This window comes from Panicum virgatum, chromosome 5N (assembly GCF_016808335.1).
Source record: "Panicum virgatum strain AP13 chromosome 5N, P.virgatum_v5, whole genome shotgun sequence".
NCBI lineage: Eukaryota > Viridiplantae > Streptophyta > Magnoliopsida > Poales > Poaceae > Panicum > Panicum virgatum.
Genome location: NC_053149.1, coordinates 36,189,579 through 36,206,938, shown reverse-complemented (window position 1 = coordinate 36,206,938; position 17,360 = coordinate 36,189,579). Strand labels below are relative to the sequence as shown.

At 42.3% G+C, this 17,360-nt stretch overlaps 1 protein-coding gene across 3 annotated transcripts; it reads right to left on the bottom strand.

Annotated features, from left to right (window-relative positions):
- Positions 1 to 6,375: 6,375 nt before the first annotated feature.
- On the bottom strand, positions 6,376 to 16,719 carry LOC120674130 (ABC transporter B family member 4-like). 3 transcript variants are annotated; one of them, XM_039955251.1, is made up of 12 exons: positions 16,378 to 16,719; positions 12,630 to 12,684; positions 12,297 to 12,472; positions 11,151 to 11,372; positions 10,809 to 11,047; positions 10,022 to 10,547; positions 9,659 to 9,932; positions 8,637 to 9,300; positions 8,065 to 8,293; positions 7,709 to 7,975; positions 7,368 to 7,631; positions 6,376 to 7,290 (listed from the first exon to the last, which is right to left on the bottom strand). In XM_039955251.1, the coding sequence occupies exons 1-12, from the start codon at positions 16,702 to 16,704 to the stop codon at positions 6,646 to 6,648; spliced, it is 3,888 nt and encodes a 1,295-aa protein (XP_039811185.1). In that variant the 5' UTR covers positions 16,705 to 16,719; the 3' UTR covers positions 6,376 to 6,645. The 3 variants fall into 3 exon arrangements, with proteins under 3 accessions (XP_039811185.1, XP_039811183.1, XP_039811184.1); XM_039955249.1 differs by lacking the exon at positions 16,378 to 16,719 and adding an exon at positions 13,139 to 13,305; XM_039955250.1 differs by lacking the exon at positions 16,378 to 16,719 and adding an exon at positions 13,139 to 13,307 and having other exon boundaries at positions 7,173 to 7,290; positions 7,373 to 7,631.
- Positions 16,720 to 17,360: the final 641 nt, after the last annotated feature.

The following is a 17,360-nucleotide window of genomic DNA, read 5'->3' as shown; positions in this document are numbered from 1 at the left end:
TTCTTGATAGAGTGGTCACATGGAGATTGAACAACTTTAGGCTGTGGTTGATTGAAACTAAGTTGAGTACCGTTATCTGACAATGGTTGTGGTAACTCCATCTTCTCTTGGCTTGTTTTACTAATTTGTTTCTTAGGCTGCTTGCTTCTTTTAGGCTGAAACTCTTTGAAAGTGATAGTCCAATCCTCGAGGTTTATACTCTGACTGCTATCTTCAGCTTGAGCATTTCCTTCTATATTTGGATCTTGCATAGGGAACTTCTTATTGATATCTAAATAGTAACATTCTCTTGCTTCTGCTGTCATTAAGCTATCTTCTTGTAGACATCGACGGCCATAATGCTCACAAGTCACAACATTGGCACTTTTCTGAAGTCTTACTAATCTCATGTTGTTCCTCTATCTGTGGTTTTGGTGCTTCATAGTTCCTCTTGCGCTTTTCATTGTTCCATGCTTCAGCAACTTGCCTCTTCACTGGTCCGGTAGGAATCTTTGCTTTGGTCAACTCCATGCTATGAGGTGATGCTATATTAGGCTGCAACCTTCCTTGTAAGACACGAGCTTGCATAGCTAGCAGCTTCTCTTTATCAACCGGTGGCAGACCGGTTGGGACTTGATTATCACTGCTAACAGGGTTGTGGCTCCTGGGAAATGAGGCTTGCTCTATAACATGTTGTTGGATATTGACCCTGGTTGGAACCATTTCTTGTACTCCCTGAGTTTGTGCTGGGATGTTGAGGTCTTCTTTCTCCTTTCTGCTGGGACTCACCATCTAGTTGCGTGGTAAGGATAAGGTCAGTAGAGAGAAAGAAAGATCGAATTAACAAGGCAAAATCCATGATATCCTCTTCAACTCTTGGTGGTCGCAACTTAAAGAAATCAAGGTGGAGTAGAGAAAGACATGGGGGTAACAAAAAGGAAAAGAGAGCATTCTTGTCTTCAGTTTCCTTCATTTGTTGATCATTGTAGACGAGTGTTGCCATGAACTTCTTTCTTGACATCCTTTAAAGGATTAGGTAGAAAGACGGAGGATAACAAGGAGGGGGGAGGTACATAAGAACCCATCTAGGCAACCAATGTTATTGTAGGTAGAAGACCCACAATACACCGACAATCATTACAAAGAAGCGAATCAAACAAGGTCATAAAGACAAGCATCATCATGCAAACACTGAATTCCACCAGTCAACACAGTCAAAGAACGATGCTAAACGTTGTTAATAGAGCTAGAAGGGATACTCCTAAGCATGATTATATCTTCCTTCTTCGTCATTTGATGACACGTGTCTCCTTCAACTTGTCCAGCGTTGACTTCACCATCATGATTGCAGTAGTAGTGATAGTGTCACCATGTGGCTGAAGCTTGATTCTTTGGTAGTGCTTTGAATTTTTCGTCCAACATTAGCAGGTGGTACAGTTCCAACTGCTTCGACTTGACTCCTCATGATGAACTAGTAGCTCCATTCTTCAGATGACTTGGACAGGCATTAGGATATGTGGCATGGATAATCTAAACAACTTTGAATCAGAAGAGATACTTTGAAATCCAAGTCAAGAGATGAATTCAAAACGACATTTATTTGGAAAGAAGAGGAGAGGCTCAACGGAGAAAACTAGATAAAATAAAGTAAAGAAAGATATATCAACAAAGATAAATTTTTAAGAAAATCAAGGAGTGTCCAGGAGAGGGAAGTATAAACAGAAGGATTGAGGGTGTTGAGAAACAACAAAGGGTAATTGACCAAGAATTGATTATCAAAAAGAAAATTTATCAAGAGGACAATAGGTCAATAGAAAGTTTAAGATTTTTTTTTACATTTCCAAATGTGAAAGTGCAAATGATAAGATAGATAGGTGAGAAAAAGATTGTCAAGGTTGATTGAGAAAAGAAAATAGTTAAGGAGAGAGAATATTCAATGGAGGGGGTCAAAGAACAAGTAAGAATAGATTTGATATCAAAAGAAACCTTAGAACACGGCCATTGCTATCTAGGCTTACGTCCTACAGTCGATAGAGCTCTGATACCACTTCTGTCACACCCGGTTTTAAGGACAAAACCGAATGCATAACTATATGTATGCCAGGATCAAGTTTCATACATATAGAGACATCATAAGTGAATAATCAGTACAGTATCACGAAAAAGAGAACTAAAACAAATAAAAGACTATCAGAGTTATACAGCTTATCCTGGAAACGAAGACTCCAAACTTCACAGGCAATCGACTGGGGGCTGCGTACGCCTAGAACTCAACATCATCTTCAGAAAACTTCATAAACCTTCTCCTTCTGAGCAGCAGTAAGCAAGGGTGAGTACACTTATGGTTGGTACTCAGCAAGGCCACAAGAAATAACCAGAAAATGATTTAAATCCATCTTTAAGTTTATTAATCATGTGAGGGTCCAAGCCGCTCTTGACCGTGAGCACGGCTAACCGGTTAGTTTTAACTCTGCAGAGGTTGTACACTTTCACCACAATTCGCGTAAAAGTTCCAAAGAACTTTGAACCCAACCACGCATATGTGCTGATCAGGCACAATACCACACTTTCGAGGTGTGATTGCATAGGGACGCTACGAGGCCTTTACAAAGAATTCCTATATGTATGTGTTGGTCCCTGCTGTGCGGTCCCTCAGAAGACACAGCTTCCTTCACCCGCTCCACAACACAAACTCATAACCACCAAGCGGAACAACCCCAACACAACATATAGTTCATCTAATTACTTAGCCAAGACCAGAGCCCATTAGTATTGTGGTTGTACTGTTTTCTTGGGTGGTTCTTCATGTTCCAATTAAATCATAGTACTCTTGTAAATAAAGCATAGATAGAAGTATGGTTAGGGTCACTTGCCTTTCTCCAACGAAAAGCTACTCTTACTGCTCTTCAGCTTTTGCTCACTTGGAATTCTTGATCTTCAATCTTCAAACAGCGATCCTTCTACTCGGAACAATCATCGGGCAACCATACAAAGCAAACAAGAAGATACATCTAAGAACAATACACCAAAACAAAGAAAGACTTTAAAAGAACGTACTAAAGGATAGAGATCGCTGCTACAGTTACGTGGGGCGCAAGAAACACGGAAAACGGAGCTAAAACGGCGATTCTATAGATTAATCGGTGCTTCAGGGATCTAGTCGCGATTAACTATAGAGTTGAAGACTAGCGGGAAAGATTTGTAAGACACAACAAACTGTGCTCACAGAGGATAACAAGGTTGCAAGGATCACGTGAGCGCAAGAATCGATGAAAACGGAGTTAAAACGTGATAGATATGGCTAAAACAGTGCACTAGGGACTTGTTTGTGAGAGTTTTGAACTTCCAGGGGCTAGCTTTAAAGAAACCAGGGACTAAAATGAGATTAAACCTAAACTATAGGGGCTAACATGCAAAAACTCGAGCTCTAGACTGCGGGCATTATTTTCCTAAAGCTCAGGGGTTTTACTATAAATATTTGGACCAAAACCTAATTAGTTTTGTATAGGGCTAGACCGCGGGTTGAAACTGGGTAAACAGAGGGGCCTTTTTGAAAAACTGCAAAGGTTGACCGGTATCTGTTTGATTGACTTGGCCGGACTCGATCTGGACCGTCAGATTCAGATCCGACGTCTCAAAGTGGATCGGGCGGAGGGCGGCGGCGCTTGGCGCCGGCGGCGTGGCTGGCGGCGGCGCAGCTCGACGGCGTTGACAGAAATCACGATTCCGGCCACGATTTCGACTTGGGTTGGGCCTGAGAGCGAGCTGGGCGACGGCGAACACGACTAGGGCATCGGGACATGACGCCAAGGACTGGAGAGGGACGTTCAACGGCGGGGGGCGGATGGCGGCGGCGGCGGGCGATTGCCGTGGCGAGGAGACGCAAGATAGAGGGAACAGAGGAGGCGTGGCGTCGCTCACCCTGCGGCGGAGCTCCGGTGACACGCGGGCGTCGAGGGGAGGCGACGGAGAAGTGGGTTGACGACGGCCCGAGCTCGTGTGGAGCTCCAATGGCGGCGGCGGTTTCGGGGTTAGGGTTTGCGCGAGAGGGCGGCTGCGGCTCGAAGAGGGTATAGAGGGGGTCCAAGGGGGCGGTGCGGGGCTATAAATAGGGGCCGCCGCCAGTCTTGGCGTGCGCGCCAAGGGAGGCGCGGGCGGCGCGTGTGCCGGCCGGACTCTGCTCTAGTCCGAGCACGGCTCGAGGTCGGGGACGGCCCCGACAGGTGGGGCCCACCTGTCGGCGGCAGAGAAGAGGGATGCGCGACTGGGCTGGAAAAAGGAGTTTGGGCCGGGGGAGAGGTGATCGGGCCGGCGGCATTGGTTTCCTGGGCCGCGGGAAGGGAAGAGGAAAAGGAGGGCTGGGCCGGTTTGGGCTGAAAACGAGTTTTCCATTTTTTTCCTTTTTGCAAACGGTTCAAACAAATTCAAGTTGAATTCAAATTCGAAGAATTCAAATTCAAATTGAACCACAACATTAAAACAATGCAAGGGTAGCATGAGTGCACAACAAACAAAGCACCTTCATTTAATTTTATAAAAACAACTAATTATCATTTATTTTTACTAAATTTCCTGTGAAGAAAAGTAAATGTTGAGAAAATTTTAAAACTATGAGAAAATTGTTATTTTATTTTTAATTTTAATCACATTCTGAAATTCAAAAATTTCAGGGTGTGACATCGGGTCAGGTCGGGTCGGGTTGGATTTTTTTCAGGCGGGTCGGGTTTATTAGGTCGGGTGGCCCATGATTAGGTCTAACTTGAGGTGCAAGCAACCAGACAACCAAACAACATCTAAAGTGAGTATGTGTACGTGAACCAATCAAACAGCTCTGGCACCTGGCGAGCTTGGCCACAGCGGGCCTGTACGCTGCATGTGCATGCGAGCCAGGCTGTGGCCATCCGCAAACCAATCGCGCTCTGAAGAACCAAAAATATAAGATGAGACAGGCTGAAGAACGACTGAACCAGTAGTTGCGGGGGAAGACAACAGGAGACTAACTCAATGTAGAATAAGATGAGACATTCTATTTATTCGTAAAATGGCTCTTCGAGGGAACAAAAATGTGAGACCATAGGCTTTCGATTTGTGGTAAAATGAGGGGCCTCTCTCTGGTTGCCTCCATCTGTAGAAAAGTTAAGACAGCCTATAATTTGAATTAAAAAAGTAGAAAATTATATGAAATAACTTACGTATACTGCCTCCATATTTTTACATACAATATTAGATTTGTGCTAAATTAAACTTATCTAACATTAACCAAATTTATAGAAAAATATAACGTCTATTGTACCAAATTTGCTTCATTGAATTTATTACGGAATATATTTTTGATAGCGCATATGCTTAGGTATATAGATGTTTTATTTGCGATTACACAGTAACTCAGACACTCACAATGCGCGCACATTCACCCTATGAACACATGCACACAAACCCTACCCCTATAAGTATTTTCGAAGAAGAAGCCAGCAAATCCTCGAGATTGCGCTTGACTGTTGATGAGAACATTGCCTACCACTAAAAGCACAACCCCGATAAATTCTAAAATATTCACTCTAATGGAGAGTCAAACTTAGAAATTGAGGTGCTACTGAGGCTCTTGTAACCACAAGCCCGTATATAGATGTTATTATAGTTTTGTGTAAACTTGGTTATAGTTGGACAAATTTAACTTACGACAAATCCAATATGATATGTAAAAAATAGAAATATATCATAATATGATTAGAAATACAACCAACGGCCCCAACAGCGCTAGTCTCCTCCCTCCTGTGAGCAGTGCGAGCACGATCCAATAGCAGCTGCGCATGACCGCATGGCACACAACAGCACGAAGTCTCGTCAAGCGTGGAAGAGGTCGTCCATAGCTCTTTTAGAAATGCAGCCTGTCTTGGTTGACACAGCGAATTGGCATGGTGATCCTGGAAGACACGAAATTCTAAAACTAATTAAATGGAGATGTGTGCTCGGGAAGTACCCGGCCGGTCACGAAGATACAACCAAATATATTTGTCCAGGCTCTACAGAATTTGTGAATCCGACACTGTATATCTACGATTGGGATGATGGTGGCAAGATTTGACACTCAATAGCAGGGTTAGCAATATCGCCCGGATTGGTATGGTAGGTGCCCCCAACGACGGAGGTTGAAGTTGCTTTAGGAAGGCAGCCTTAGGAATTAGGAAATTATAGTCAATTATGCCCGCGCGTTGCTACAGGCAGAATTAGCGTAAGTATTGGATATATATAGTAGTGAAATGAAATTGTTTTTTAGCTATTGTCTATTGCGTCAAGTTTTGCGACAATGAGTACGTATGGGCTCCGTTGTGTGCTTACTTATTTCGTCCTGGATGAGCGATTCCTTCGATGAACATTTCAAATCTTTTAATTCAGTGAGTATAACGACCAAAAGGCCGTTTGCTTTTCGACACTTGCAAAACATTTATCCCTATCCAAACTTTTCCTAACTAGTCAATTCACATACATTGCATGAAAATGTGTACACAGAAACGAGTACGTGGTACATGCTGAAACCTGTTGCTTCTCAACAGAACAAGAATTACTTCAAGTAGAACTGAGTAGCAACCTTCTACATATTATCCCTATCCAATCCATGTGAGGACGATGATCTAAGTTTTGAATAATGCCCAATCCTTCATCAGGTCATGCAGAACTAGAGCTTAGCTCAACAAGCGAAGCGTAGGTTCCACCCTTTATCCGCATCAACTCTTCGTGCTTGCCTTTCTCCGCTACAGCCCCGTTCTTCAGTACAGCTATGATGTCTGCACCTCTGATCGTTGATAAACGATGTGCCACCACCACGGTCGTTCTACCGACCATAACCTGGTCCAGAGCCTCCTGCACCACTCGCTCTGACTCCGCGTCTAGCGCGCTTGTTGCCTCATCCAGCAGCAGCACCTTGGGGTCCTTTATGATGGCCCTCGCAATGGCAACACGCTGCTTCTGCCCACCTGACAATTGGATGCCTCTTTCCCCGACAATGGTGTTGTACCCGTCTGGCAATGCGGAGATGAACTGATGTGCATTGGCTGCTTCAGCAGCAGCAACGATCTCCTCTTCAGATGCTTCCCCTTGCTTCCCATAAGCTATGTTGGCACGGATGGTGTCATTGAACAGCACTGGCTCTTGGGCAACTAGCCCGACTTGCTGCCTAAGCCAGCTAACTTTTAGGGCATGAAGTTCCACATCGTCGAAGAGGATCTTACCGGAGTCCGCGTCATAGAACCTTTCGAGTAGTGCAATCACTGTGGACTTCCCACTCCCACTCTCCCCAACTAGTGCAACAGTCTGCAAGGATAATGTCACTAAAATTTAATTCAGTAAGAAATGTGTAAATTACTGCTTTTTTTCTGATTGAATTTGACCTTTCCAGAAGGAATGCTCAATGATAGATCCTTGAAGATTTGAACATTTGGTCGTGACGGATACTTGAAGCACACATTCTGGAAATCAATGTCACCCCTCAAATTTGTGATAATCACACCTTCCTCACTGCTGTAATCGATCTTGGATTTACGATCAAGAATTTCGAAGACTGATGCAGCCGCATCATTAGCCTTGGTGCTGTCGGCACCAACTGCACTTGTTCGTGAGATTCCACTTGTTGCTAAAACTAATACGAAAAAGACCTGAAAGCTTCTTGATCAGTTAACCTCAACATGTGGAACGACAAATCTGTGCAGCACAGATAAAAAATTGATCTCACCCTAAACACTTCAGGAAATGTAGCCGTTCCTTGCTGAACAAACTTGGCACCAACATAGAAGCACAGAGCATATGTAAAGTAGAAGGCGAGGAATGAGAATCCAAACCCCAAGCCACCAACGACACCTTCCCTTATTCCTTGCTTTATTGGATATTCACATTTCTTCTCATAGGCCTCCATCACCTTCTTCTCAGCAGAAAATGCCGCCACAGTTCTGATGCCACCAACTGCATCACTTGCTACTTGACTTGCTTCTTCATACTTCAACTGCATCCCACCGAAAATTAGACATAAAATATTTGCCATACCATAAATGCTTGTAAGAACAACACTTGCGATTAATGCATTGTATGTACCTTTGCATTTTTATTGAGACCTTTCAGGAACTTCATTTGAGCATAGCCTTGGAAACCAACTAAAGGAACCACCACAGTGATAATCAGTGCCAACTTCCAGTTTGCCACCATTGCTATTGTGAAGCCTGATATGACAGTTGAAAGAGTCTGGACATTCATTGCTAAATTGTCCCCAACAAGTCGCTTAACATTCAGAGCATCAGTTGATAGTCTTGCACCAATTGATCCACTGAAGCAAAAATGAAACTTGCAATATGAGAAGTTGATGGGTATTAGTGCTAACTGGCATACAATCTGTTCGCCAAAAGCACATACAAGAGTAATTGGCACCACAGTAGTGGTAAGACAATAATATTACCTTTTACCGTCAGGTCATCACAATTTATGAATTTTGTAGTCTTAAGAATTTTAAAACAGGAAGATTTATGCATTGCAGGATTAAGGATATAAACCAAAGTTCTACTTAGAGAAACAACTATGATTTCATACTTGTAAATTTTGAAAAAGATAATCCGGAGGAACGTTCTTAGAATAACAGGAAAGCATTTTGTTTTGAAAGATTGAACACATACCTCGAATGTTCTGGTTTATCAAACCAGTTGATCTCTTGACGCATCACACTCTGAAATGTCAGTGACCGTACGCGCTCCACAAGCTTCCCACCAGCTAATCCAAACAGGAAGTATTCTATCGGAATCAGAATAAAGGCACAAGCACCTAGCACAACAAACATGCTTGCCCAGAACCTGGAATCCTTCAGTAGTTCTGCTGGTGGCTCATAAAACACTTTTATCGCTGTTGAAATCAATGTTCCATATATTGGAAAAATGACTCCATGCATCGCAGCAGTTATGGAACCAAGTGCAAGCACAAAAGCTTCTGGTTTGTTCAGATAGAAGAGTCTACCAACTGGAGCTTTCTTTGGAGTACTGGTCATTTTGTCTCTAGTCTCCTCTACATCAGGAGCTTCACTGAATTCCATTGGATCAGGAAGGCCAAGTGGAGCAGGGAAAGAGTGCCTACCACTATGCCCAAAAGAGGAAGATCCTTTACTAACTGATCTCCTGGAGATACTTTGGCTTCTTGCTTTGTTATTAATAGATCTGGAGCCAGAACCATTTGTTAGTATCATATCAGGGTCGACATTAGAAGATTCTTCCGCTTGCCGAGTCTCTTGCAGATGTACTAGCTGAGAGTAAGCACCTCCAGGTACCTTCATCAATTCTACATGCGAACCTGTTCAGAATTCACACAAGCAACTGCCATGTTATATACCTTGGCTTGCAGATATGCTGAGCAAAAAAGAATGTCAGGTATTTGTCCATTAGTGCTCAGAACATTTTCCATTTGGCACCTTATAGGAAACTTCAATTTATCTAGATGAATTATGCTCACAAGAGTACAAGGCTACAAAAATATGACGTGACTTGTGCATATTTATAGTTTTATGTGGCATAAATATTGAACTGTGGGACCTAAAATCTTACAGCACAGCACATGGGCACAGCTTATGAATGATATATCTTCTAGAGGTTATAGGAAAATATATCCATTTCTAGGCTTTTATTTAGTCACCCGCTTTCACATGGTATACCTTGTTCCACCATCTTCCCATGTTGTAGGACGGATATCACATCAGCATTCCTCACTGTGCTTAGGCGATGAGCAACGATAATTGTAGTCCTTTCTAACATTATCCTATTCAATGCTTCTTGAACTACCCTCTCAGATTCCATATCCAATGCGCTGGTTGCTTCATCAAGTAGTAAGATCCTAGGGTTCTTTATGATTGCTCTAGCAATTGCTATTCTTTGTTTCTGCCCTCCAGACAGTTGAGTTCCACGTTCCCCAACCATTGTGTCAAGACCCTGTAATGTTTCACAAAATTACTGCTTAATCATTGTATGGAAGAAAGTTAGCAACTAAGTTAAATATGAGTGTGTTAGTTTATGCGTACATTTGGCAGCTTATCAATGAATTTAGCAGCATTTGCAAGCTCGGTTGCTCTATTGATCTCATCAAATGTTAGATTTTCCATCCCATAAGCAATGTTTTCCTTGATTGTAGTTGAGAACAACACTGGTTCTTGGCTGACAAGACTAATTTTTCCTCGTATCCATCCAAGCTTCATTCTTCTGATGTCAACACCATCAATCAAAACTTCTCCAGCCTGCGGATCATAGAACCTCTCCACCAAACTGATCACTGTTGACTTCCCACTGCCGCTTTCCCCAACTAGGGCCATAGTTGTACCACTTGGTATGCGCAATGAGAATCCATCAAATACCAAATGTTCAGATCTGGTAGGATAGCTGAAGTACACATCCTTCAGTTCAACATCACCCTTTATGTCCTCCAATATAATACCTGTGGTATCATATATATCAATATCTGGTTTCCGATCAATTATCTTGAACATTCTATATGCTGCCCCTTGACCTTCTGCAAAAGCGGTCACGGATGGAGTTGCCTGACCTAAGGACCTGCAGAAGAGAATTATGAAACTGAAATTAGAAAGCCCATGGTCCAAAAAACAGAGATGAAAATAACTTATTCTAAATCTGTTGGCAAGTCTTTTTGATATTACAAGTTATAAAGTTTTCCTAGGTGCAAACACTGTACTTTGCATTTTAACACAGTGAAGGTGTTAGGCACATCCATGCAGAAACATGGCTCATTTATCATCATTGTCATTGCTCATTTATGAACCCTTCAGTGGATCATAATTAACTTTTGAAACTTACATTGCTCCGATCATGACAGCCATTATGACCGAAATAATCATGCCACCATTGTATCCTCGCTCAACTATCAATCTAGATCCATACCAAACTGCTAAACCATAACTGCAAAATAAGACTGCCATTACAGAACCCAATCCAAGTCCATTTACAGCACCTTCTTGTAGAGCAGATTCATATGCTTTTCTTATGAACTTGTTATATGTCGTTATAGCCTGCTTCTCACTATTGAATGAAACAACCTTCAAAGCATAAGAAGATAAACCAGGTAGAAAGAACATCAGGACTTTAGTAGCGACAGACCCGAGGATGACTAATCATAAACAATTGCCTAGTAGCACTAACCGTTCTAATGGCTCCAAGTGTTTGTTCAACAACATTGCCAGCATCACCATATTTTGCTTGCATGCGGGTGGAGAGTCTTGTCATAAGCTTTGATACAATCGCACCAGCAATTGCAATTGGAGGAATGCTTGAGAGCATAACAAGGGCTAAGAGCCACCCTCTCACAAATGCAATAATGAAGCCACCAATGAAAGTAGAAAGGAGTTGTATGGACTTTCCAACCTAAATAGAACATGCGCAGAAACACTACAAAGAATTAAAAATGAAGCACTGCCTATATTTTATCAGATGCTCACACACAAAACAAGTACATTTTTTTTCTGTAAGAATACTAATTACAACACTTCGAAACGTTGCATAGCAAGTTCATGCCATCAATATTGCCTGTCTGAAACCGGTCTCCACTTTGGCTTTGACAACTCTATAGAGTTTCTTGTGGGTTTCAAATCCATTAGAGTGGCTATTTTTTATGCTGGTTTGCCAAAACCTAACGCAACCCTCCTCCTTTACCCGGGCTTGGGACCGGCTATGCTGAGACAACTCTATCAAATTACTTTTTGAAAATATCACAATAAAGTGAATTTTCACTATTAAACAATGATTGAAGTTAGCATTTCTCAATTTGGAGGCATGGGCAGATTGTCAATTTTTTTCTAGCAATGTGTATCACCACATAATTATTAGGTACACTGCGTTTTAGAGAAGAGTTGAATCAAATCAAAACTCATTTTATTATTTTGTATCAAATCTTATGATGTTATCTGAAAAATAACTTGAGCAGTTAACCCAAACCCTGCACGCCATGTACAAAAATAAAGTAAACTTTCTTTCTAAATACAAAATAAGAACAATATGTTTCTATTTTCTCACTAGTTGATCATTTCTAGGAAGAAGTTTTCAGTTTCTGTACTGGTGAAAGGTAGGTGCACAAGTTTATGAAGAATTGTTGTATAAGCAGCTTTTATGTGAAAAATACAAAAGCTTTGCCACAGTATTCATAGAGATCTATACCATCAAACAATGGACTTAAAGATATAGGCTTTTCCACAGCTCCAGTGTAATGATCATAGATATCCATATCCTCTAACAGCTTAGTAATGGTCTTTCTGTTAGCCTTTCACTTCTTATCATCTCAAAACAGCGTACCTTTTCTCCAATGGCATCTTGAATGAGGAATGTGTCTCCTGCCATCCTCTCGACGACTTGGCCAGTGCTCATCTCCATGTCAAAAAATGTGATATCCTGTCTCAGAATCGCCTTAAGGTACAAGGCTCTGATTCGTGCTGCTTGCCTTTCTCCAGTTATTGTCCAACAAGATACCTCTAGTACAAATATTACATTACTAAATGGAAGGATGTTTCTTTCTAGCAGTACTTCAATATAATTGTACAAGTATTCCTTTTCTATTAGTTAGCAATAAATAAAATTTCTGTCCACAAAGTGATATGGTATATTAATTTTGATAGGAATTCAACTTACGAAGTGTTGAAGCAACCCCTGATCCGATGGCAAGGTAGACAAAGTTCATGATCACCTGGAAATAAGAAACGGGACATATATCAAAGAGAAAGAATAGAACAGGAATGTGAATAGAGAGGGAAAAAAAGAAACACATCTTAGTTAGAGCCACAAAAATACCAAAAACATTTATACAGGATTATTCTGATTGTGGCATTGTAGTCTGTAGGGGTTCAAATTCCTATCAAAGCATACTTAAATCCATGATTGCTCAACAGAACAAAGGTTGAACAGTCTAAATGCGCATCAATAATATTCAGTTCAGGGAGTACAGCAAGTACCAGAACGCTCAGGCACTAACATACTACGAAATTATTTCATGTCAAACGCACGAAAAACTCCTATCTACATGTGCAAGTCGAATTTCTTTTCTAAAAGAAATCATCATCGCGGAAGATCGCAAATTTGACGAATAAAAAGACGAACAGACTTCCTAGGAGATCTGATTCTGGAGGTTGAGTTAGGAATACCATATTGCAGCAATCGACGGATCAAGTCATCCTGCCGCACCAGGAGGCTGCCGCCGCATATTAGCAGACTCCCCATCGCCTTCGCGGTGGCGACGAGCCGGCGGCAACGCCAAAGCCATGTCCGGACTCAAGGAAAGCAAAACAGAGGACAGAAGAAGCAGGCGTTATGATTTGTTTGGGCCGAAAGACCTTATGGGCCACTCTTGTGTCTATCTTACCAACTAAACCTGGTGCATTCCCTCGAAGCTCAGTATCTCCACGTCAGCTTTTTTTTTTTACCGACCGTTGATCAATTAATGAACGGTAAATTAAACATGTACATTACGGCAAGACGCACGGCCACGGAAGGATTTATCGAGCTTTCTCGACATACTCCTTTCTACACTATATACGAAGAAACCTTCATATCCCATACGGATCTCTCTGCGCTGCTCCGGCAGCCGCCGCCGCTCTCCGCGCCGAACTTCGGCGGCCGGCAGAAACGGGCACACTGTCGCCCTCCCGGGCTCCCCCCATGACCCCACCGCCCCGGCCTCCGGCTTGCTCCACTCCCTGGCGCCCGCCGCTGCTTTATCTTCCACCTCTACCGCTGCAAAGAGATGCGGGCGCAGCGCTGGAGCCAGCGGCGTCCGCAGCTTGCGCGACGTACCCAGATCCAGCGGGTGATGGCGGCGGCGTACTCATCCTCCCCGTGTGCTTCCTGACTCCATCCATCCCTTTAGAGTGAAGACAATCCAGCTGCGCCAAGCCTGCCTGCTGCTCGCGATTCGCAAGCCCACGCAATGCTCGCGACTCGCAAGCACACGCAAGGCCATTTGTAACCAACGTTGTCTTTTTAGATTGTAGGAACTGCTGGATTTGGGTCCAAAACTATTACGCCATGTCAGTACTTTTAAACTCTCGAAGTTGAACAAATTAGGAACTGCTCGATTTAGTCCTTTGCCGTAACGTCATACAGAAAGAAAAACAAGATTTCTACAGGATACATCCCATTACAGAATACATTGAACCTGTTTTCATATGGCTGAATACTGAAGAATGATATTGATTCCAGCATTGTATGAAGTAGTGAACTGAAACATTTTTGGAGTAAACTAGATCCATTGTTCTTCACACAGTATAACTTTAGTAAATGCACGTTTGGATCTATGGTTAGAGTTCAGACAGAAAATCTCTTTCCCAAACTAACAAAATTTTACAAACACGAACATATACAACCCTGACGGGTTGCTCGGGAGCGCCAACGGCGCAACATTTTTCTAGTTTTTACTAAACTATGCGCTACTATGGTTGAAGATTTCATAGAGCGTGTTTGGTTGCAGCTACAGTAAATTCGTGAAAACATAATTTTGTATGCATGGAGTACTAAATAAAGTCTATTTGTAAAACTTTTTAAGGGATGGGTGTAATTTTCCACGACAAATCTAATGACGGTAAATAATTCATGATTTGCTATAGTAATGTTACAGTAACCTTCCTCTAATTATGTGGTCAAATGCCTCATTAGATTTGTCTCGCAAATTTAACCAGGGTTCTACATGTGGTTTTAAAATTAGATTTTATTTAATACTACTAATTAGTGGTCAAAGTTGTAAAAAGTTTCACCAAATTTTTTTTGTGACCAAACCAAACATATATTGTAAATACTGTGTGTCGATCTTGCGTCCTCGTCGTGTGATCTTGTGTCTTGGCCCTTGTTTAGTTGCAAATTTTTTTGGAATTTTGACACTGTAGCACTTTCATTTGTATTTAATAATTATTATCCGATTATGGATTAACTAGGCTCAAAAGATTCGTCTCACAAATTACAGACAAATTGTGTAATTAGTTATTTTATTTAGCTATATTTAATACTTTATGCATACGTTTAAAGATTCGATGTGATGAGGAATCTTGTAAAGTTTTGAAATTTTGGATGCAACTAAACAAGGGCTTGGTTGAGGACACAAGAGTGTCATGTAGCGCTCTAGTTGCGTCATCGGCAATCAACACGCAATAAGGTTTTTTGATACAGATTTTCTTGTGTTCTCATATCCCCATCGTATTCAAATCTGTTTAGCTTACAATACAGCGTTGTTATTTGGTTCACATTATATACCCTTTGGATCCATCCATCGGTGATGCATATTGGACAAATAAAAAATTCTAGTGAAAACGTTACGTACTTAAGAAATATAAGAAATAGGTAAAAAATAAAGAGTGAGGTGGTTAACAAAGAAGCGAGTCACATGAACTCAGTTACAACTGGTTTCTTGAGTCTTTTTAATTTTTATTATATCTAAATAACCACTCAGATAATCTGAAACCATATTCTAGTTGTATAATTAACTAAGCCTGACATATTGATGTGCATGATTGCATATGAACCATTGTAGTTTATCTAAAATTCATGTGCAATATTTAGGTCCAATAAGGAGAGTCTTCTTAACTTCAATTCCTATTTGACTTTCTTCACATATAATATACTATATTTAAAACGGATTAGTAAATTAGTTTATTTTGTATATATTTAAACGGAAAGAGTATGAGAGAAGATAAGAATGGTGATGTTATAGTCCAGCTGCCCCTCCCATTATAGATTCTTTCTCTTAAAAATTACATGACATGTAGGATGTTAATTGGTGACCTTTTTGCACCTATATGAACGAGTCAAATCCATATATAGCTTTACTTGCCACTCTTGATTTAATTCGAAGGCACAGTAAACAAATCCGTGCTGCACTTGTCAGCCTTTGCTAAAACAAAAGGCAGCTTGCATCATGATTCATGAATCATACAATTTTTATACTGGCGATGGCCCACCACTAGCTAGTGGTGATGAAGGAGCAGGTCGATTGAAGAGCCTGAATATATTCGTGGGCTGGTTTGCTGCGACCTGAGTGTTCTGTATGGCAACTGTATTTTTATTTTGTACCCCATGTTTTTAAATATTTAAATAAATGTTTAAGATAAATTAATTAATTCAAAAGTAAACTAAACAGTTTATTATTTATCCTAAACATTGTATATTTGGAAATAGAGGGAGTGAAAGAAAAACAATAGTAATAATAATTCTTTTATTACTCAACTCATATATATACTGCCATGTGTAACTGATTAATTCGAAGCTAAATAAATGAAGCGCTCTTTTACACAAATAAAAGAAGCTGACATTTTTCTATAGATAATAGATATAGAGGCAAAAAGGAAAGAAAGAAAATAAAAAAAAGAAGAAAAGAAGCAAGAAGTAGGTTTGGCACCTTGACGACCCTGTGGACCACGCGGTTGGAGGACTCGGCGGAGCCGAAGGCGTCGATGACGTCGCCGAAGATGAAGGTCATGAGCGGCTGCGCCATCCCGTTGGCCACCGCGGCGAGGGTGCCCACGGCCATGAGCAGGGCGTCCGTCCGGTCGGCGAACGCGAAGAGCCGGTGCAGCGGCACGCGCCCGGCCGTCATCGCCGCCTGCGGCTTCGTCGGGCCAGCTACCACCCTTCCTCCTCCTCCTCCATCGCCGGCGGCGTCGTCGTCGTTTCCCACCCGGCCGCTACGATCAAATTCAGCCCCCTCGCCCCTCCTCCCTCCCATGGTGGGTGGTGGTCAACGACGAAAGGACGAGCCGATGAGAATTAACTAAATTTCCTTGGAATTGATCCCGAGAGAGATGAGCGATGCATGCAGTTCGCGACTTGTTAGTTGGCTAATAAGCTAGTTGCTTGCGTGCTGATGGAGGCCGCTATAGTTGCGCGCGGCCGGGGCGGGCGGTACGCTTGACGCCGCGCACGCATGCCATATATATTATACAAAAATAAAAAGGGCCTAACAATTGATCGAGTCACGACTTGCGCGTGCTTGGGCTCCAAGGCAATTAAAGGAAGGCCGCTAATGGGCGATCGTTGGTTGGGAGCGCGTTGCAGCGTACACTCTTCAGGTACTACTAGGTGGGCCGCGCGCCTCGCTATGCCCAGTAGCGATGATGAGCCGAGGAGCGAGGTGAGCCGAAATTGAGGTCCAGCGGCAAGCTGTGTCTAATCCACACAGGCACAGCGCCACGCGTCGTGCCAGGGGCACCGGAGCAATCGGCGGCTCTTGCTGTATAGTGATTAGACTATTATTCCTCTTCCTTCTTTCGTTTTCTTTCTTCCTTCTTTCTCCCGACGACCACCTCGCCCAGGCCACCCGGCCGCCGCCAACCTCCCCCACCACACGTAGGCAGCTCGCCCCCGCCACCGGCGTCGCCATGT